At 33.8% G+C, this 21441-nt stretch overlaps 2 protein-coding genes across 4 annotated transcripts; both read left to right on the top strand.

The window, feature by feature from the left end:
- Positions 1-161: 161 nt before the first annotated feature.
- LOC130649388 (contactin-4-like) lies at positions 162-11631 on the top strand. Of its 3 annotated transcripts, none has more exons than XM_057455660.1 (8): positions 162-632; positions 6704-6910; positions 8200-8222; positions 8661-9006; positions 9116-9346; positions 9708-10010; positions 10223-10447; positions 10839-11631. In XM_057455660.1, exons 2-8 carry the CDS (start codon positions 6793-6795, stop codon positions 11138-11140), a joined length of 1548 nt encoding a protein of 515 aa, XP_057311643.1. In that variant the 5' UTR covers positions 162-632; positions 6704-6792; the 3' UTR covers positions 11141-11631. The 3 variants fall into 3 exon arrangements, with proteins under 3 accessions (XP_057311643.1, XP_057311641.1, XP_057311642.1); XM_057455658.1 differs by lacking the exon at positions 162-632 and adding an exon at positions 4312-4471; XM_057455659.1 differs by lacking the exon at positions 162-632 and adding an exon at positions 4313-4471 and having other exon boundaries at positions 6707-6910.
- Positions 11632-14303: 2672 nt separating this feature from the next.
- On the top strand, positions 14304-21164 carry LOC130648468 (kelch-like protein 10). Its single transcript, XM_057454521.1, has 5 exons — positions 14304-14865; positions 16271-16463; positions 16651-17286; positions 17767-18453; positions 21036-21164. The coding sequence occupies exons 1-5, from the start codon at positions 14659-14661 to the stop codon at positions 21137-21139; spliced, it is 1827 nt and encodes a 608-aa protein (XP_057310504.1). The 5' UTR covers positions 14304-14658; the 3' UTR covers positions 21140-21164.
- Positions 21165-21441: the final 277 nt, after the last annotated feature.

Below are 21441 nucleotides of genomic sequence, written 5' to 3'. Positions count from 1 at the left end.
ACTCGTTTTTTAACGTCCTTAAAAACTATGTGATCATTCTAATTGAAGAAGAATGTATTTTTCTTTTTGTTTTGTATTTATATTTTTTTATTTATGCAATATATTATCCATCTAGAATCTTCTTTAACTTTTAGTTCATATACGGTAATGTTGTATAAATAGTTTAAAAGGTTTTTGAACACGAGTAGTATACGCAAATGTGACAGTAAAACAAGAATTAATTTATTTTGTCATATATATTTTCTGCAGCTACATTTGGTAACAGAGGGTTGTCTTGAGTAAGAGTGCTTAGAAGAAAAGAGATTTTAAGAGAGGAAGAAAGAAGAGAAGAGAAAGAAAAAAGCAGAATAGCAAAGTTTGGTTTTTGGTGTTTCTACTGCTGCAATATATATTATACGCAATTTTGTACAATTGCAGAAAAAGTTAACTCCAAAATTTTTTTATATTTGCTTAACCTAGTGTATAAAATCACGCAAAAGTTAGTTCCTGAATGTTGTCTTTTCATTGTGAACTTAGTGTTTTGCCCCGAAGAATTTTTTTACTTTAGTGGATTCGTTTTATGTTGGGCCGCACATCAATAATGACGTAAAGAAGTTCAAAGCAGAAACTTAAAGATTACGTATAGCTCAAAGGTATAGACTGAAAGAAACCTTAACTGTTTAATTTCTTCAAAGCATTATGCTAAGTTTTAATTCCATAAGTCATAAATGGGTTATATATTTTACTATGAGTAACAACACAACAAGATAAGTTTGTTATAAAGCCGTGCAACTAAAATAAATGACACTTCAGCAATTCAAAGAAAATTAAGTCAATCCAATTAACCCTAACAGAAAATAATTGTATTTTCTTGCATGTATAAAAAGAGCTGCTATGCGTTTCTCTAAGTTTGTTTATTACTGAATGCTTTTTTAAACTTTTCGAAACTAGCTATTATTACCTATTATTATTACCTTAAACTTATTTGTGTATTGTATTTGAGCCTAACGAGCTCGCGTTTAAAATACCCACCTACGTATAAAGAAAGATTTGGAAACGGTCTGTTTCGATACCATTTTAGGTAAAAAGGCGACACAAAAGAAGAGAAGATGATTGGGTCATATTAAAAATGTCAACCAAGCGCGAAAAGAAAACATTGCAGGCAGAGAAAAACGTCTACATACGCACACAAAAGATGAACTTACTCGCTTTATACAATATATTTTTAACTTAATAAGGGGACAGAAAGTTAAATAAAAACAAAAGTTAAAATAAGCACCCAGAACAATCATCGAAGATTGATTGGGAAAATATAAGAATTTGTATTCATTCAGACTGAACCTGGCTGTTTTCTCTTTATGGGAACAACTTTTTGAACACATTTGTATCATAAACGGCGCCAACATTTTTTAGTTTTAAAAGAGTCTGAATTTTTATCAAAATTTTTAAAAGAAAACTTTAGTTTCTTAATTTTTTCTATTAAAAGTATGAAACGAACCTAATAAATTTTGAATTTGTTGAATTTTACTACTTTATGTACTTTATGTTTACATGGGGCTAAATGACTGTTTTGTTGTAATCATATCAAAAAATATATTATCTCAAATTTTATTCTATTTTTATTTTATTCTATACAATTGAAAAACGTTGAATATATTGAAATGTTTAAGAACAATGGGCATCTGCATACTTTTTTGTAGGTTAAAGCAAAATGGTTTTTAAAGGAGTTTAAAGATTTTTTTGGAAACATAATATAAAAAAAGAAATTGGAATTAATTATTTTTGATAGATTTGTATGATTACCGTGGTCTGTTGTTTATATTTTCCCCCTACAAAAATACCTGCGCATGTGCAAAAAACCGCAAACTTTTTACGTTTTTGAGAGCATTGGCAAGTCATCTATTAAAAGTATACACAACTGCCTGTAGTTGCTAAAAATTATAAAAATATAACGTTGTATAATTTTATACCCTGGTTCAGATAAGTAGCTAGCTAGCTTCAATTGCTGCTCTCTTTTCTTTTTACCAAGATTTACATAACCATAAAATGGATAAATGGATTACATAATCATACGATGGAAAGAATCGTTAAAAGATATTTTCAATACGAACTACATAAAAAAAAAACACCAGAGAAAGAAAAAAGCAAATAGAATCTTAACCTGGGTGTCTGTTGAAACGTATTCACACAAGTGGCTCCGATACAACAAAGGATGGGAAGGAAAACTTATAAATGTACATGTTAAGTGGGAACGTGTAAATTTAACAAAAGGAATTGACGTAACCGTAACCCCCACAACACTGTTTTGTGTTGTCAAAGATTTCGATACTGTTGAATCTATTATGGAAAACGGTCATAAAAGAAGGAATAAATGTGGTGAATGAAAACTACAAAACGTTAAAGTGAAATTAAATGTTGTTGGTATTCTTTAAAGAATCTTTAAGAAAGAGAAGTGACAAAACCTTAAAATGATCTCTTGTGGAAGAAACTAGGTGCACGTTTACATCAAAAACATGTCTGATGTCAACTATATGTCAATAAGAGAAGTGATGCCTCAGGGCCATCGTAAATCAAGTATAAAACTTAAAACTGATTTTGTAGGTATGAAAATAACATATTCATAACATCAAAATGGCGGTAATTACGAACAAAGGATGGACAGAATAAACTGATTGCAGATAATGTACATGCAACAAAAGAAATTCTAAAAAAACGGTAAAAAATAGGATAAAAAGAAACCAAAAAATAAAAGTCGGCAAAAAATTTAGTAACTTTTTGCCGACTAATTTCCAGATCGAAAATGACCACAAAAGTTTTTATTTTCTATCCTTTTTTCTTTTATTAAAACACAAGAGGACAATGAAAAATTTATTTTTATTTCATTTAAAAATTTTTCTGCTTTGATCTTCAACTTTTGCCTCGGCTCTGTTTTTCTCTGCTACGCTAACGTGAAACATTATTTAAAAACTTTCTTTAGAACCTACACAACCGATGATGTGCAACTAGATAATATTTAGAGAAACGCGAAATAATGTTCTTCACAAAATGTTGTCTTCTTTTTTTTACAGTTTTTATTTTCCACGTGTTTTAGGTAGAGATAAAAATTGTTGGTCGGCGTAAAATCATAGTCACTCAGCCAAAATTTGGTCACTTGTTGCCGATTTTTTACCAATAAGATAGAGTAGATCAAACCATAGCATCTGAACAATTAAAACTCGAACTAATTTAAAATTATTTTTTGCAATAATCATCAAAATCGGCACACCAGAAAGTGATATTAACCCGAAGATTATCTAAGGAGTCAAGTTTTTCGCTTTTGCTGAGTGACATTACACGCCTTTTAAATACACCAGAATACACACACAAACAGTAAATGCACAAGTTATAGAATTTGGAGTGAATGTTACGTATTCTTAATAACTCTCTAAGTAAAACATTTCCTTGGTCGATACAAGATTCTAAACTACTGCTCAGATAATTAATATTTTTAGCCATGATTATAGTGGCCCAAAAAGCCATTGCCGGCTAATAAAGAGCGTAATTATTGGTCCAATGTATGTACATGCAAATGGATAATTCTAAAAGCAAATAAATATATTGTATTACGTCGAAACTTGTCTATATTTTTTTCAAATTCGGTTTAAACAAGACTCATTTACAAATTTAAAATCTCTGATAAGAAAACGCTTCCCTAACGTAAAGGACAATGGCTGCAAACCCCGAATGTTTAATCAAAAGCAATGCACGGGGCTGGCTCGGCTAGCCGACATTTTAGCTACTCTATTAAATTTCAAATAAAAACGGAACGTGTTTGTACCAAAAGCGAGCCAGCTCACCTTTGCCGATAAGTCAATAAAATTTGCTGGAATCCCGGCAATGCAGAATGATTTTTTACATTCAACACATTCTACCAAGCACTCCTAACCTAGGCGAGGTGGGTTTTTTAATGCTCTCGAATTGTATTTTTTTGTCATGAAATTCTTCAGTGTTCTGCGTTGTTTAATGTTTATATTGTTATACCCAATACACCTAACCGAGATAGAATTTATACATTACAAGCTAAAAAGCGGTCATGCAAGTCAGCTAAGTCTCTCGTCTTTGGTAATGACATCATTATGTAAGGTATTACTTCTTCTACGGCTATCACGAGTAAAACAACCAGTAAGGCGAAGAATCAGTTTGTTTACAATCGCTTCAATAAGTTACTGAAGGTTAGTCAATGCTTATAAAAAACTCAACGTCATGAAAGGTAAACAAACATCTTTTTTTAAAAACAAAACATTTCTAAGAATTCTTTTCAATTGTCCAGATGAGCAAAATATAAATAGGTCTACTTTCCTGATTGTCATTCTCTTGGCGAGAAAGACAAGTTCATATCTCAACATGGAGATAAAAATTCAAGGTTTAATTTATGCGTTCATTTTCTTGACAAATTGTTTATCAACTTTAAACTGCGTTCGATTTGAGGATTCAAAAAGTCATGGAAATTTGGGTAGGAATATACTTTATTTAGTTTTTTTAAATTTTTTCTTTTAAACAATATAAAATATTGTTTGGAAAGAAATGGATTTTATATCAATAACTTGTTTACTGATATCCGACGTTCATGGCCCTGTCGCTTGATAAAGTATATTTTACTGACATGGACCCTTAGGTGGATAGAGATTATTTGATACATATTTTTTTTTTTTTTACACAAAATTATTTTAAATAGAAGTATCAAAAAATTAAGATTACCGGGTTCATAAAAGTGTCATGTTAGCTGTTAAACCTTTATATTTTTTCAACTAACAGTTCTCGAGGGAAAGCTAACCCGAGCATTGTCGCCATGACAGACAAAATTAGGGAGCTTTGCTCCGTAAATTTACTTCTGTTATTGGTCAAAATATGCGTTCGCGTTCGTGAAAATATTTACTATAATGAATATAATACTTCGTTGGAACATTTTGTGCGTAGCAGGTACAATCATAATACGAATACCTTTTCTAATCCAGACGGTAAACCATAACTCTACACGTCAATTTGTATAAGGAACCCCATAATTTTAAATTACAAGCAGTTCATCCGTTTTTTAAAGGAGCTACAAAGCGGTACAAGAAAGATCTCCGCCATTGATGTTACTCTCCATCCTCACGCATTAAAATAACATTGTGTAATAACCTGACCGATCAACAAGGTCAAGGTACTAGAAATTATATCACTTAATTACAAGACGATAGACAACCTGTTAAAGGGGCTACGAAACGATTCAATAATCAAAATCCCCGCAATTTCCGCAGAATTGCGTGTATTAAACGGACCACTCAAAAGGTCAAGGTGCAAGAAATTATACACATTTTAGAACCACATAGACGTCTAGACAACCTGCTTATAAATAATTACGTTTTTATGATGAATTTGCTAGGAAGGAACAGAGACAACACTGGGAGCTGTATTTGTTAAAAAATGCTATGTTACTAGCTTCAAGAAAGATGACTCTAAAAATATTTTAAAGTCAAAGTAATATTTTAGACCAAAATTAGATATAAAAAGAATTTCACTTAGAGTTATATATAATAAGTATAATTTTATAATTTCGTTATACTAAATTAAAACCTTTGTCAAATCACTTGAAAGAAAGTTAAACAAAGGGTAAAGTTATTGTTAAAAAAGGAGGGTGTTCTTCCGGTTTGACAAGTATCATTGTCATAAAAAAACAACACACTAAGCTTTGTAAATAATATACTATTTTTACTTATTTAGCAATATTCTAAATATCTGTTCGGGTAAGTGAGACTTTTCACCCACAAAACAATAAAGAAGAAATGATTTTCTAATAATGACCAAACAACAAAAGACGTAATCAGTCAAAAAGTGCGGCCAATATTCTAATCGCAGAAAATACAGTTGCGTAAATTTCCCCCACGTTATCTATTCCAATATTTAAGTGGTAAAAAAACTGGGTCCTCTTTCTAGTTGCTCGCTTGTTTCTCGTTTTAGCTTAGAGTACTTAACGAACCACGAATAATTTCAACGTGCAATATAACGTTTTTTCAATAAGTAAAAATCGCTAAAAGAGCAACTAGCACCTTTTTTACGTGTTGTACACTAAAGTTGGTTATTTTATTATTTTGCATATTATTTAACTTTAATTCTCTGCAACATTTGACAACAAAGATATTTTTCCTGTGCTTTAAATACCCAAACGTTGTAAAAGTTTGTCTAGCTTAAAAACTGCAATAATGCTGTAATCTTCTTAAACATAAAGGCAACCTTAACATTTCTTTTATCCTGCAATTTATCCTAGCCTTTGCAAAGCATTTCCACCATTATGATAAGTTGAATTAGAACTAATAAGCCGGCAACAGAACCATAGCAGAGATAAAAGTAATTTTAGTTTTTTTTATAGATTTTTATTCAGTCTAGCGGTAGAGATGGTGTATTGGTAGCACATTTAACTTATAATCCTAAAAGTTTAAGCTTGGGGCAAAGGCTTTAGGTTCCAGTTTCCATTCTGGCGCATCTTAAATGTAATGCTGTCTGCCCTATTAGAGCCATCTACTGACCCCAATTGGCTTGTGTGGCAAGTGAATGTTAAATAAGTTAAAGCAATGCTTTACGTCTTTTGAGCGGGTAATGTTGGCATAGTTACCGTCGGAGGAGAAGAATAGACAGCCGTTAGGATTGAATCTTCAGGGATGAAAGAACTTACTGACCTATTTATATAATCTTTTCTATTTGACAGCAGACGCTGAAAGCAATGGATATGGAAAGCTGAGAAGGCGACGAGATGTCAATGCAACAGGTGCTTCTGATCTTGAAAATCTGTTTGGTATGATCAAGAGAAAAGAAAATATAGACTCAATCTATGAAGAACTAACCAAGATCGTACAAAACATCTTTCTTGCGCTTCCAGAGGAACAAATATGCAAGACTGTGGCGAAATGTAACTGTAAGTCAAGATATATGCATTTATTTTAACTAAAAACCTTTCTTGTTCTGTTACAACCAAAACTCATCTTAGTATCAGTAAAAAAGAAAAAGTTTGTTTATGTCACGCCTTATTGAAATTAAATGGAAATAAATTTTAAAGTAAAATATTTATGTTTAATCAATACAAATTAATTGAAGTTGAGTTAAACAATCGAATTAAACAAAAAACTCCTTCAACGCGCTATACATATAACCTCACTAACCTAAAGTCATAGTTAAACAAAAAATATGTACGGTTAAGAGCGCACTTCTCTTTAATGCCGATGTTAAAACAAAAGGATAATTGAACTGTAAATATTTATGATTGATTGTTAGTTTGTTTTGTAAAAATAACTTTTGTTTTTTTATAAGGAGAAAATTATGGAACAAATTTACCGACAAGTTCTCGTTTTTCAAGAAAACAATAAACTTTACTCAGCGAGTTTTTAACCAATCAGGGAAAAAATATGAGCTTTTTGCACTGTAAAATTGAAAAATAAGTAAAAATTATACTCGTTTCTTGGTAGAAACCAAAATATAGCATATATTTCGTGTAGATTACCCAATCACAACAAATCTTAAAAAGAAGGCTTCCCCACTTTATAGTGCGATATGTCTACTACAGCAACTTGAGGAAGTAAAATAACAAAAGACAGTAAAAACGAGAATACCAATAAAATCAATTGCCGTTTTAATAAAAAAGTTGGTTGTTTAAAAAATTGCATGTTACGTGTGTAATTTTCTAGGAAAATTAGAAAGTGTGATTCTTACAAACGAATACCTGTCCAAAGCGCATATTAAAATCTAGGCGACATGTAATATTGCCTTCCAAAAGTTACGTTATTATTGAAAGTGCTCCACATGTTTTAGAGAGAGGTTAAATTGGTCTACACAACTGTTCCAAACATATGAACCGTTTAAGTCTTTTCCTTGTCCAAATATTGCAATTGTGGAAAGTTAGTTATTTTTCTAGATAGATCTTTTTCTAGATAGATCTTTTTAAAAATAGGTACATAGCTACTCTAAGGGTTAAGTCTCTGTGCTAGTAAGATAGTTTAAACCCGCCTTAAAATTGTTTAACATGCTGATGCTGATAAAAGCTAAAATTATAGCTCTGCAGCTTGAATGAAGTAAGAGATTTTGTGTGACGTGGCTTACTTAACTTATGCTAAATTTTGCTAATGTGCATTTAAATGATTAGTGTGCATTTAAAGTGCATTAAAATATCAACGTCCTCGTTGTTTTAACGTTGTATTTTCTTTCTTATAGGCACAAGCCAACCTGGACCGATGGTAATTTTATACATTGTCTTCACATAGTTTTTATCAAATTACTTCGAGAGATTTTAATGCCACTTCATGAACATGAAGCGAATTTTAAAAAGATGAAACATTGCTCAAAATTAGAGTTTATTCATATACATTTTTGTAAGGATGCGAAACATGAGTAAGATAGAGGAAAAAAGAGGTGACATATTAACCAATACAAAAACAAAATCGTAATCTTTAGTACAAGAGATTTAAATGACAATAACTTTAAAAATAACCTCATACAAATTTTATGCGCTTTGCCTGTCTATGCCAAATCATAACACAGCTCATTGCAGCAACTGAAGAAGAAACATGCAAATTAGTAACAAAATGCCTTGGTACAGTATTTGGATAATGTATAATTCAATTTATTTTTGCAATGTATCATATTCCAAGACTTAACAACGGATTGATTTTTAGGGTCCGTCAGGTCCACCAGGTCCTCCAGGACCACCAGGTAAAGAAGGAGAAAGAGGACTTGGCTTGTTTTTTCCAAGACTCCAAGAAAAAGATTTGTATCCTGTAGCCAATGAAAGTGATGACAAAATTCTAAAATGTCAATTCTTTGGAAACCCTATACCGGCTGTAAGATGGGAGCACCATTTCACAAACACAAATGTGACCATTGAGACTGATCCTCACGAATCGTTTATTTCATCATATTTACATGTCAAAAACATCACGTGGGATGATCGTGGCAACGTCACCTGTATCGCTGAGAGTATCTTAGGAGATGCAAATGCTACTGGTTACCTTACTGTGCATGGTAAGTGTTGTACAAATTTCTTTTTATAACAAAATTGTTGTCATCAAAACTGCACTTCAAGACATTTACGAGTGTATTTAAAATTTTTCAACTTGTTACTCTTTTACAGCTGCTCCTATTATACATCTACCAAATGGTCCAATTTATGCAAATCTTCGCTCCAACTTTAAATTTCCTGAATGTAAAGTAGTTTCAAACCCACAATCTAAAATAACATGGAAACGAGGATATGGAAAACTACCTGCTGGACGACATCAGACAGACGAAGGTTTGCTAGAAATTTTCAATGTGCGTGTTGAAGATGAAGGCTATTACGTTTGCGAAGCAGAAAATTATTTAGGTATGAACTGAAAGTTGTATTTGTATCTTAGTTTCAACCAATGCTTTTGTGTCACATGCTAATGGTTGCTAAGTCTGTTTCTGCTTGGCTACTTGGGGCTCCCTAATGCTGGAATAGCGTAACTCCAGGGCTTTATTGGCGTAACTCCAGACAAGTGTTGCCCAAATATGCAGTAACAGCCTGGTCAAATTAAATATTATTAAATTTGCAAATAAGCACATAAAACGTTATAAAAAAAGTACATAGGGGTGAGAGAGGGTTAATCGTAATAATTTGTCATTTTACATTCTTGTGTGGTTGGCATTTTTTTATCGTTAGTATGTCTCTTTACTTTTTGAATCCTGTAATTGCGCTATCACAGGTAAAGCCATACAAAGCATACAGTTAAAATCGAGACCATTGCAATTCACCAAAAAGCCAGCATTCCTTTCCGAAGTAGTCACTTCATCAAAAGTTATTAATTGTTCTGCTTTGGGTACACCGAAAAACATGTCTGGCAAAGTCATGCTTCTTGATGACAAGAAAGAAATTCCAGTCACCGTATCCACAACCGAGACTTCCTTTACGCTGACTGCAGAAATTACGAAACCTGGCATTTATAAGTGCGTTATTCAAGAATTTGAACAGATCATTGAAAGCAGTTTCAGCATCAAATTCTTTACGTGTAAGTGCTTATAACAAACTTTGAAATAGTTCTTAGGCATCATGTTTGCTATATTTACGGTGATTAATTCCTGAATGTTATAAACATAATACGTAGCTGCAATATTCTTTACTTTCTAAGTTCCAAATATACTAACACAGGACTCATAGCTAAACCAAACTTTCAGAATGTATAGGTCATAACTACATAACTAGAATTTTATATTTTACCAGTACCTTCTTCGATTTTAACAAAGAAGCAGTCAGAAGTTCTTGCAGGATGGCTGAAGGAGGAAGAGGCGTTTGGCAAATATGCGTTGTGTTGGAAGGGAACAAGAGATAACTGGAAAGCCTCCACGTTTCATACTCTTTGTGATTACAAATCGCATACCGTTACCATCTTTAATTACTCTAACGGGTGGAAAATCTTTGGAGGATATTCCGACATTGCATGGAGCTGTAAGTGTCTCAAATATTAAATGCAAGGTAGCTTGCCCTTATGTTTCTACGATGAAAAATAAATACATATGTAGCCGTTAAAATATAAAAAAAGCACTGTGGCTTTTAAAGACCATTGTAACCGAAAAGAGAAAAAGTTTTTACAAAATGTTAAAGTTGTGAGGACAGCTAACTCTCTCTTTGAGTTAGCTTAACACTTGAACAACCCCAAAACTTTCCTTTTTCTGTGAAAAAAGATATAGGTTATAAGAACAAACACTGATAGTTTTGAACACTACTTCCTATTCGAATAAACTTTAAATACGTACTAAATTTGGTTCAATGTCCCACTTTTTTCTACCTAGTAATATATATTAATAATAGTTTTTATTTCTATTGTTTTTTATTCCAGCTTCTTCAACTTCCCTAACCAGCTCAAAAGCTTTCCTCTTCAGTTTAAGTCTCCAGACGAAGAAAACTCTGATCAAAAGTGGATCACAATCGATTTGCTATTCCCGCAGCTACGGACCCTGTTTTGGACGGGACGAATTAAGAGTCGGAACTAAGAAATCCATCTATGGAACTTACTATGACGATGCAACTAAAATCAATTACTTTAAACGTAATTTGGGTAAAAGCTTTAATGTAACTGAAAGTATTCCAAGTAGAGATCAACTGACAGAGTTGGAAGTGTTTTACAGGGTATTTAACTGATTGATATAAAACATCTTGTGCATCTTAACCCATTAGACTCCGTAGCTTTTTTTTGACTACCTGTTCCCTCTACGTTGGTGAACGTAAGCATTAACGGAGAGAAAGTTTGATTTTCTTTCGTATCTTGATATCTCAAAATTAAATCATCACGCTATGGCTAGTATGTGGCATGTCAGCATCTTTTCCTTGCTGCGACGCCGATTTGCTTCCTTTCGAGTCTAATGGTTAAATGCAACCTTTATTTTGTTATAGTATAAGATTTCCACAATTCTTATTGATTTTTTATATACTTTTTTAATTAAATACTTTGTAAGGTCTCAGAAAATTAGTGTGATTGGTACAATAATGATGATGTGTTCAAATCATGTAAAAATTGATAATGATTCTTTGATGGTTTGTTTTTTAAATTCCGAATAGAAATTTTGTTTATTGTAGTTTATATTAGAAATTATAACAAATGACACTGTTACTGAAAAATCTATTATCTTGAATTATCTTTAAGTTGCTTCCTCTTTCTTCAATAAGAAGTAAATCAGGATATGTACTGTTCTTTGAAGAAAATTAAGACCTCTAACATTCTTGCAATATAGCTTTGGCTTTTGAATACCATGGAAGATCCCTAAATTTGACGTAAACTTGGCAAATCATTGAATGCGGCACTAAATTTAATCCTAAATTTATTGTCTTTGATGTTTCGCTGCGCTTTTCTTAAAAACATTTTTTAAAAAAGGATAGAATATCTGGAAACGCCGCCAAAAATCTAAGAAGAATACCCTTGCGTTTTTAATCACTCGTTCTGAGTAAAACCTGCGTATCTTACTAAAATAAATACAAGGAAAATATGTGACTGTTTTCCTCCAATTCAATAATCCAAATTGATGTTCTTCTTTCAAATACCCTGGTCTACAGATGAATTTTTGTTCAGTAAAAAAAAACAGTCTAGTGTACCTTAAGGCTATAAGACGTTCTGGCTCTTCTTTAAATGATCGAAGTTTCAAAAGGAGTTTCCAGAGCAACGAAACGACGTCAAAGTCAGATCAAATCCAAATAATTCTGAAAGACCACTTCAATATGGCAAAGAAGAATGACCAAAGTCAGAAAAAGGTTAATTTTCAGTTTTTGCCATACATATTTGCTAAACGAATGCTATTTTGTTCGATATTAGTATGTTATGAATAATTTGAAAGGAGCATAGAAGTATTAAGTTTTTTTGATAACATAATTTAAATCAATTTCGTAGTAAGTAGCTAGTATATAACATTTTTTATATTTTTATTCTATCTTTATAAACCAGTCTTAAATAGTTGGAAGTCATAAAATAAAAATTTGTATCATGTTTTACAAATTATTTTGGAAAGAAACGGAAATAAAACAATATTCTTATCGTTGTAGGAACACAAAACTAGAGCGCAGCCATACTAAAATCATTATTGGTAAAAAGGAAGTCATAAACTCCCTTGTAGACTAACTTAAGCCGTTCGTATTTAATCATAACAGACAGATCGAGCTGGAGTGAGAGGGGAGGGGGCTTTAGCCTCTACCCCCTCATCCTACTTCTTATTTAAGAAGTGATCTTTTCTGATTGATTTAAAATATTTTTGCAAAAACCAGGGGTAAGCTGTGGTGGTTAAAGTTTGGGATTTCTGTTGTATTGTTCAATTATAGGAGAATAAATTCTTGTTTAGAGGAGAATAAATCATAATGCAACTCTGGTAATATAAACCAAATGGTGATTTTGCAACTCAATTTCTCTCTCTGAAAACGCCCTTCACACAACGTGCCACAACCATCCGTTATTAAAGTTATGAATACAATCCTTTGTAGAATTGTTGAGTTTACTCAATTTTCAAATATGGACAAAAGCGTCAAATTTTCAATACTTTGTAGCCGACTGACTGCAACATAACCACTTTTGTGCACGCGTATGTCAAATCTACAGCTCTAATGATTTGCTAGCCCCACAGGGTGTTTAGAAAAGTGTTGCATTGTTGTTCTTTAAGCATTTTTACGCTCATTGCTTAAAAATAAACCAAAATATTTTTAAAAAGTTAAGCTTGCGTAGTTAGTGGAACTTCTAAATCCAAAATCTTCAGAATCAATATATGTTTTTTCCGAGAGAAAAAAAAGATCCTATTCAATTTTCCAAGCTCTTTTATATGAAGTCAACTTGTTTTTAAGTGAGAGGTAAGCCAATTTGGGCTGACGTCAGAATACCTCAATTCCAACGTATTTCGGGCTTTCTGAATTATGGCGCGACTTATTTTATAATGTGCGCGTTGTGTAAAGTGCAGCTAGCGCATTTTTGACGATGGTTACTCGGCCAAAACCCCTGGCAAAGTATGACTGCTGTAGCATACCGGTTGCAGAGCACTGTCCAATTGATGCCATTTGCCCATTTGGAGAAAGAGCTGAACAGACAATTTCCCAAATATTTGTTTCAGGGTTGTAGCTTGTTCATCATTCTAACCTTTGTTAAAAGCATAAACATTTCGCACTAGGTGAGCATAATGTTCAGTTGATTTAGCTAAGGGAATCTTACAGAGTTTAAGCTAGTTCAAGGTATTTTCTAAAAAAGCATGTCACTCTTGTCTGATAATAACTTTGATTAGCGTTCACATTTGAGTAACTTCATCACAAATTTAAACAAGCTTATAATGATAGCAACTAAATTTGTATTTTTTAAAATATTAATAAGAATAGAAAATATTGCCCCACTCTTATTTTGTCAAAGTGCGCACGTGCTAACATGAAAACACGTGAGCTTTTTGCGCTATACCGGAGAATGAAGTCAAATTGGAAAAAAACTTTAAATTTAAAATTTGGGTGTGTTCTTAAAAATATTTTATAAAGTTTAGTGGTAAAACCGTGGCGGTATATTTGCGACAAAGTACGTTGCAATAGTTTGCTTGTTGCTATGTTGGATTTGCATAAAACAGAAAGAATGTGTACCAGCGGAACTGCTGCATTTCATTTCAAGAAAAAGAATACAACAGGATAATTTTTGCCTAGAAGTTAAAAATATTTATGTTCAAACAAAAAAACATCATTCCAACAAAAAGCGTGTAATCTCAAATGCAAGATAGATATATTTTATCATTATGATTATTTGCGTCATTACTGAGTGGGAAAAAAATTATACAAACATATTCATTCCTGAAAAGGAATAAGATTTTCCACCGTCTCTGAAAAATACACAAGTTCTATTTGTTTCTTCAATATTTTTAACGCTGTCGTAGTGGCATAGCTTTGTGCTCCAAACAAATTGTCTTCAACAGATTACACATCCTTACCAAGATGATTTTACCTCTCTCTATTAATGGCGTGGTACGAAGAATAGTTAAAATAAATTTTTGTTGCGTTTTCAATATTTACGTCATTTGACGCCATTACAGTATATTCAGCGTACGTCAAGTGACGTCAAATTACATTTCTTATTGACCTAAGAGAACACAGGCGCGATGGTTCATTCAACATGACATATCAACGAAAGATTGCATCAATACGTCGATAATTATGTCATGGCCTTCGTTGAGGATCAAACAACAAACATGCTTGATTATCTCGTGTCATCGCTGCAAGCAATGCGTCACTCCAAGGACATGTGCGACATCGTTGTACGATCAATGAATAACGTGGATCATGATGCTCATAGTGTTATCTTGGCGGCGGCTAGTCCAGTGTTTAAAGTGATGGTGACACGCGAATTCAAGGAGTTTCACTCAAAGGTAAACTTGTGTTAGTGGCGAATGAGGAGAACCATCCAACTCAGTTCTAACGCCAAAACCTACCTATCCAAATTCAATAATATTTCTTCATTTAATACTGAATAATGACTTCCCCGTCTCTAAATAAGCTTTTTTTGTGTTTTTTATGTGTACAAGTAAGGTAGAAAACAATACAGTATAAAGTTGTGGTTGCAGTCGCCGTAGTTGTTGTCGTCGTTATCGTAGTTGTCGTCGTCGTTATCGTAGTTGTAGTCGTCGTTATCGTCGTTATCGTCGTTGTAGTCGTCGTGGCCATTGTTGTCGTCGTGACTGTTGTTGTCGTCGTGGCCGTTGTCGTCGCCGTTATTGTCGTTGTAGTCGTAGTTGTCGCCGCTGTCATCATTGTTTCTTCCCATCCTCAGCCTTTATTGATAAAAAATTAATCTCTTGTGTTCGTTTTTGCCCGGTATTCTTTATTTAGATGAGCAAAGTATTAAACTCAATTACCTGTTAAATTTTGCCTGGTTATACGTTGAAACAGTATAATCTGAATGCCAATAACCTCAGAAGCAATAATGCTGCATTGCACTGACATGCTTTATTGCTAAGTAAAGCTACTATAAAGGCGTTTTTTTGAAATATCTATACTTTCTATTTTACACCCTAATTATTACTTTTCAACACATTTTCCAGCGCCCTCATTTATCTCCGCCTCTCCCACCGCTTTTATTCGGCACCAAATGGAGTACTGCCGCATATGACGTTAATTGTTTATTTGAGGTAGTATCGTTGAGGTCGTACCGGTTACGCTCGCCTCTCAAATGTCAACACGCATAAGAAGTATTACTTCCTAACTAATATGCACTACATTCAGAAGAAAATTGCAAGAATGCGCCACCCTATCACGTGGATGCAGGTGGCGTAGTGGGTTCCCATACTTCTCACCTTAGACAAACAAGATCGAATCCTGCTCTCTGCATTGCGTTAACAATGTTCTGGGGGGCTTAGCAGACACAAAAATTGTTGTCAAAAAAGTTGGGGTGACGGCGTCCTGGCTCCCTGGGCTCTTTTTTTTCAATCTCATCATCTTCAAATGCTAATAAATTTAATAAAATCATGGAAGTACAGAGAACGGTAATCTCCTTTTAGTTATAGCATTTAAAATGAAAAAAATGCCTGCATTTTGTACCTTAGTGAGAATTGTTGTTAAGCCTTCTGTTCACGCTTTCGAAAAATGTGTTTCTTTACATTAGGTGCTATTCTTTCAAACCTTGCTTTTAAAATTATTTACGATAATTTTAACAACTTTATGTTCTTTAACACTTGCGCGGATTCACAAAATTTTATATATCCTTCATGCGAATTTTTTTATTACCTTGATCGAAGCATATTTGAATAAACATACCTTTTATTTATCTGTCAATAGGTTATAACAATTCCTGATGTTGATGAAGATATGATGGAGCAGATACTAGAGTTTATTTATACTGGAGTTATCGAGTTAAACAACGAAAATGTGATGGAACTGTTTGCTGTAGCAGATAGATTGGAACTTTCTTCTTTGATTTATCTTTGTAAAGTTTATATCTTGGATCGAATTGATGTAAATAATTGCTCAGGTAGGGCGTACTTATGATTAAGACCTTATTGAGGTTATAATTCTTTTATTTCTTTATTACTACCAGTGTTATAATTGGTTTCAAGCACTCATATCCTCACCTTCACTATTAAAGAACCCATTTATTGTTATTGTTGGTCTACATATATTGTAAATTTGAAATTGCAACAAACAACAATAACAACCAGACATTTTAAATGCTGCAGGAGTCAGACGATTAGGAGACCGATATTGTCATCACGACTTGGTAGAAGCGTCGACAAGGTTCATGCTACAGATGTTTACCGATTTTTCCAATTCTCAAGATTTCTTAGAATTGACTATCCTGGAGTTATTAGAACTTCTAAAGCACGATGAGTTGAACGTAGACCGAGAGGAGGCTTTGTTTGATGCTATCTTCAAATGGGTAAGTCACGACAGAAAAGTTAGAGATGAATTTTTAGTCGATTTGCTGAAATGCCTTCGTTATAATATCATGCATGAGAGAAACATAGAACACACATTCAATAGCCATCCGATACTGAGACATAAGCAAATACAACATTTTGGGAGACTGGTAAGCAGCGTTTGCCGCGATTGTTCTAATTACATGGTGACCGATTTAATCCAACAGCGCGATCTTAGGTGGTGGAAGCCGCAGCATCGCATCCCGGCTCAGCTCATATTTTGTATTGGAGGATGGAATCGTGGCCGCACTCTCGATATCGCAGAATGCTTTAATAATAAGTCACAAAAATGGTATATAACTGACCATGTACGTGATCCAGCTGGTGGAAGGTGTTATTTTGGTTTGGAGATCATTCAAAATTATGTATACATTGTAGGTAGGTCCCTTCATCTTCTGGATACTATTTTTTTTTGATCATGCCAAAGACCTTAAGGTAAGAAACCCTGGGAACGAGATTAGTTATTTGGGTAAAGTCCAGCGTCGCAGGCAGTAACTTAATTGCAATTGATTTTTAACTCGTTTGAATTCTCAGGGTAATTTAATATATTATGGGCTCGTCTTACCATAAACAAAGCCCAAGTCACAAAGTAAACATAAAATTGTTAAGTAGTATATTTTGAGTTAAGTATGAAAAATAGAAAGAATGGGCTTTGTCGCTACTGTTGTAATTTTGTGGAAATTGACCTTCCAAACTATCTTTAAATAAAGATATTCTTTACAACCTCATTCCTAGGCCTATTTGCTTCTCAACAGCGCTGTACTGCCATGATGTATAGTGCTTTGGTCAGTACGCATCTTCCACAAAACATATAACATCTGTGGTAGTTCTTCTTGGATATCCTTTGTTCTTGTTTAGGTGGATATGACGGCAGACATTACTTAAATACCGTCAGACGTTACAACCCATTAACACGAGAGTGGTCAGAAGTCGCCAATATGCACATAAGACGTTGTTTTATAGCCGTAGTTGCATTAAATGATGAACTGTACGCTATATCTGGTTTCGATGGCAACAGAAGACTGACGTCTGTCGAAAAATATTCACACAAACAAAATCAATGGACTTTATTGCAGCCGTTAAATACTCCAAGAAGTGACGCGGCGTCGGTCGTTCATGACGGTCGTATTTACATATTTGGCGGTTATGGAGGAGACAGTTTATGTAGCTGCGAAATTTACAATCAAGAAACAGATACCTGGAGTTATATTATGCAAATGAACTGCAAGAGAAGTGGAGCAACTGCAATTTCAGTACCGGAACAAAATAAAATTCTTGTTTTAGGTGGGTATAACGGAACGTCACGAGTAAATACAACGGAATTTTATGATCCCGAAGAGAACGAATGGACGGATGGACCGGCTATGATAAACTGTAGAAGCAATTTTGCGACGTGTATCATCGGGAAAACGTTGTATGTTATTGGAGGCTACACTGGTCATTCAACAATTTCCGAAATTGAGAAACTTGACTTCACAAGTTGTTCTTGGAGTAGTATGCCGTCACTTAACTATCCACGCAGTGCGATGAAAGCAGTATTGCTTGGTAGGTGTTTTGGTATTCATTTAATTATAGCCGTACTCTGTGTGTTCAAATTGGCTGCACACAGCTTCATTCCAGGTCCTCCGCGGAGTAGATAAAATGCTGACGTGGGGCCCCGTGGATTTTTTCACGGGTTAACAACTATTTTCTCTTCTTCTCTTTAATAGTAGCCGTATTTTGTCCGTCTCTGCGCGGACAGGTATTACTGCCATACCCTGTTTTAGCCCTATCCTAAGATTTTAAATTTTGCGCGGTACCGTAGACCAGTAGACAGGCTGTCAGAGTTAAAACTGGGCTAGTAGAACCTTGAAGAAATTTTTTCTGACACTTCTAATTAATTTGTCCCAGATTGTAGATATATAAATTTTTCTAACTTCGTTTCCAGCTTATATAACTTGAAGAACAGATTCCAAATCTCTCACCAGTACTGTCACTCCTTTTTTATTAATATGATAAACCGAGGAAATATTTCTTTTCACATCACTTTGATAAACATATAAAAAACTACTTTTTTTATTAAAGATTAAGATTTCCACCTGACTAAAATCCGAGTCAACGATAACAGCAGTAAAAAACTGTTAGAAATATTATAGACACGCTACTAACAAGGCATGCGCGTAATTTTGGGCACTCCCTAGGAGTATGAAATCCGAGTAGAAATTTTGTTTTCTGAAATCTGAGAAATCGGAAAACATCGCTTGCCTATCAAATGCAAATGCTTGATATCAAATTATTGAAAAAGCCTTGTTATTATGGGCTAGTCACTAGGTCGTGAACCAAACAAAGGAAATGCGCCGTCGTAATTATTTCACGCGCCGTTATTTCGCTAACCTGTCTGCAGTAGGTAGGTCCCTGGAAAAGTATACTTTCGGGCACGGAAGAAGTACAAACTATACATTGGAAGTAGTGGTACGCCGCTTTCTCGTGACATTTATATATTTAACAAAAATTCGCGCATTTTAACTGATAGATTGGGGTTACAAAAGGAGCTCCTCTTAAATAAAAAGTTGAATTTGACATTTTCTTAGACTTTTTGTTGAGTTGGAAACATAATCAGAATATTTTTACCAGAAATATACGCACATCCAGCTTCAGACAAAATTTATTTATTGTAAATGGTTAAATATGAAAGATGAATCAAAATTTATTAAATAAATTTTAAATTCATGTTTATAACAAACAAAAATTTACTTACAAAATCTTCTTAATATTTATTGTTCTCTTCTTCGTTATCAGAAATCTTGTTAATTTCTTTAAAAAGGCGCGAATAATTAAAACTTTTGAACGAAATATACAACGCAATTGTCTGTGACTTTGACCGTGCACGTAGTCATAACAAGGAAATTACATCAAGGGAAAAATAAAAGCTAACTACACATGACTTTAGTATAAAAATTTTTAAATTAAACAAAGCTTTTGCAAAACCACGGAAAAAAATTATATATCGCTTTTCGTGTTTGCGTGGGACAACTTTTTGGGGAAACCAGACGCAACTGTATCCGTTCGTTGAACGGTTAGTGGATCGCTTAATAAAGCTCTAAAAAGTGCCACACATCCAGGTGGAGCGCTTTAATAGTGTGTCGTAAATCGAGTGAAGCGCACGCAACATTAGTGTTTCAGGTGTAATATATTTTTCAAAAAAAAAACTGTTTTTCTCACACCAAAACGGAATGCTGTTTTTGCAGCTATTTTTCTGTCGGAAAAACTTCGATATTAAATATACTGAGAATCTTTATTAGGCAAATCTATTCTATTGTCTTATGTCTTTGTTTTGTCGTCCTCTTTCTCTTCATCTTTCTCTTTCTTCGTTTAGTATCATACCATGTAGCAGCGATGTTGTGTTACCAGAAAAACCGCGTTTATATCCCGCCTTCACCCTACTACGCACCCACACCATAACCCTCCTTCAAAGAGCCGAAACAAACTTTATTTCCGATTTTATTGCGAACATCGGAAATGCCGGTTGTTAACAACGGCCTAAGCACTTAGTACAGCCGAATCGTGTCGTATAGCCTAATACCCTTTTCAAAAAAAAACTCTCTCCCAGCTTCGGTTTAAATAAAAACACAGGAAACAGCCAGGCGTTAGCCTGTACAGCTGAAAAAATTACTCAGCAGTTATTTTGCAGAATAAGTTTTAATGACAGTAAGAAAATGTGTAGCTACATAAACAAGAATTTTGTGTTGTGGTCAAACTGCATTTGGCTATTTTTACTTTTTAGCCTATCTAGCTAGCTAGATAGCTACAACCTTAACATAAAAATAATAATGTACCAACTAAATAAAAACTTTACCAGAATAGAAATAAAAAGACTAGCTCTACCCTTATTTATGCTGCTTCGATATATTTATATTAGCATGTAAAAACATCCAGATATAAATAATCCTCTATTAAGTATTTGGAAGAAACAAGGACAATCAAAGCAAAGTCCGTAAATTCGGGTTCTGAAGGAATTTTCTGAAAACCTACGCGCAACCATAGTGAACAGAATACGGCTATTATTAAAGAGTCTTTTAGGATGTGCGATTTGTTCCTTTTAAACATGAATTTCCCTGCCTAAATCATTTTTGTTTTGTTGTTTCTAGGAAACCTACCAAACGCTTCAGATTATTTCGAGCATGGCACAGAAGCAACACAAAATTCTGATACCGGTCTCACACGATATCATCAAGTAGATGAAATAGTTTAGTCATAGAAAAAACATGAAAACGGGATACGAGTTTTATTTTTCACTTCGTTCGCAGAAAATTTAATTTACGCATGCACGGATCCTCATAAGACTGACAAAATAATGAAATGCGTCTGACAGCCAGATGTTTACTACCCGGAATACAAAATTCTAATTCACACTCTTTTGCAAACTTTATTGTTTTTGTTTTTTGTGAAATTAAAGGAGCGGGGAAGTTAAATTTGAGATTTGAGAACCCGGAGAAATCATAGGCTTCCGTTTAGTTAACTGGTTAGTTAGGTGAAAGCATGTGTTCTCAGCTA

Source organism: Hydractinia symbiolongicarpus, chromosome 7 (assembly GCF_029227915.1).
Source record: "Hydractinia symbiolongicarpus strain clone_291-10 chromosome 7, HSymV2.1, whole genome shotgun sequence".
In the NCBI taxonomy this organism is placed as follows: Eukaryota; Metazoa; Cnidaria; class Hydrozoa; order Anthoathecata; family Hydractiniidae; genus Hydractinia; species Hydractinia symbiolongicarpus.
The sequence above is the reverse complement of the archived record's forward strand: the minus strand, read 5'-3'. Positions and strand labels throughout refer to the sequence as shown.